This window comes from Merops nubicus, unplaced genomic scaffold (assembly GCF_000691845.1).
Source record: "Merops nubicus isolate BGI_N331 unplaced genomic scaffold, ASM69184v1 scaffold2648, whole genome shotgun sequence".
Taxonomy (NCBI): domain Eukaryota; kingdom Metazoa; phylum Chordata; class Aves; order Coraciiformes; family Meropidae; genus Merops; species Merops nubicus.
Genome location: NW_008626179.1, coordinates 1 through 1,587, shown reverse-complemented (window position 1 = coordinate 1,587; position 1,587 = coordinate 1). Strand labels below are relative to the sequence as shown.

Sequence of the window (1,587 nt, the reverse complement as noted above, 5' to 3'; positions counted from 1 at the left end):
GCTGAAGTCAAAATGCATCATAGTGCTCTCAGAATTGAAACTATCTTAGCTGTTAAATGCTACTGCTGATGAAGTAATGAAATTATGAAATAAAACACCCCAGAGTGGTTAATTTAAAAGGTATGACTCAAGTTTTGCAACTGAAGGCTGTTAATTAGCTGGTTTGGTGGGGTTTTTTTTTAGTAAGCATTTAAATTTCTCACTGAAAGAAGGGATACTTTTATCCACAGCTGGTGGATTTAATATGTGTAGTTTATTTTGCCTTTTTTTTTAATATACACAACATAGTGACAAGCTTAAAAAGAAAACTACTGGACACTTTCACCAAAAAAAAACCCAAATTTTGAATGAGACCTTGTCTTTAGCCTCTCCATCTCTATTTTTCCCACTCCTATGGAGGCAAGGAGTTATTTATTCAAAGCTAAAATAAAATAAACACCACTTTCAATTTGCAGGTTGCAAAAAATACAGCTGAAGGCACAAGGATGAGAGAGCTCCTTTGGGGAGTTAATATTTTTCAGCCTTTTTTTGTGCAACTGGAAGCAAATAAAAGCAGAATAAAGTGACCCATTAGGAAGGGGGTTTGGCTGCAAGCAGCATCTCTCCTGTTCCAGACACAAGAGTTAAGGGAGGGGGAGGAGAGAAGGAGGGAAAGGACACATTCTTTTCTTCTGGAAACATATTTTCCATTTGTTTCTGAAGCAAGTTCTCAAAGTAGGAAAAAAAAAGAAGTGTGAACACATGAAATATAAACAACAGCATCTCTCTGCCAAGTACATGTCATTACAGCAAGGCAATCCAAGGAGAGAAATTAAACAAATTTATCACAGAGGCAATGAGGGACAAACCTTTACAGCTCCTAGCTGCTCCTTCCTAAATCTTTCCAGAGGTTTGATCAGAGTTTCAGTAACACTGAGTGCCTAAAGGAAAACAAAGCATGCATTAGGTTTCTGTAGGCTGACAAGTCACTTCAGCAGCAGTAATAAAAAGGAAAAAAAAAGCAGGCAAGCTTTGTGATAAAACAGAGAAAAAACAGGCAAGGTAGGAGCCTGAACTCCTCACTAAAAAATAAAATTTAAAATATCATATCTCTGAATTCATTCAAGCTTTCATCATTTCCATTTCTTATTTCAATACATTTTTTTTCAATTATTTCCATGTCAGGAAAATGACATCTGAAACAAATGGAGAAATTCCAGAAATTTCCAGGCTTCAAACAAACTGCAACTGTTTTATTTGTGCCAAGCTTGATGATCTCAGTGACTGAACCTGAGAATGAGACACAGGGCAAATGATGTGTATGGGGGGACACACAAAGGTTTCTGCAACAAGAATATTACTACAAATTACTGCAGACAAGGCTACTGAGTAGGAAATAATAACAATAAACTTTCAGCACACAGTGAAAGCCAGTGGGCATTGATATATGTATATATCCAAATATTTAAGGCAAATTTGAGTGAAGCTAAGTTACAAAATCAAGTGGTGTGAAGTGAAGAAACAAGAGGTTTAGGATTTAGGAGGTTTTTAGAGACGTTTGATAAAACAGCTTTGCAGCCATACCAAAGGGAAAGAAAAAGGACACGT

The 1,587-nt window shown here is 36.4% G+C and overlaps 1 protein-coding gene across 1 annotated transcript in view; it reads right to left on the bottom strand.

The window, feature by feature from the left end:
- Positions 1 to 920, bottom strand: part of ARHGAP10 (Rho GTPase activating protein 10) — a gene marked incomplete at its 5' end in the record, with an annotated part of 81,107 nt that extends 80,187 nt beyond the window's left edge. The window contains one exon of the mRNA XM_008945893.1: positions 849 to 920. Coding sequence (XP_008944141.1) covers positions 849 to 920 — 72 coding nt within the window. The remainder of the gene's footprint in view (positions 1 to 848) is intronic.
- Positions 921 to 1,587: the final 667 nt, after the last annotated feature.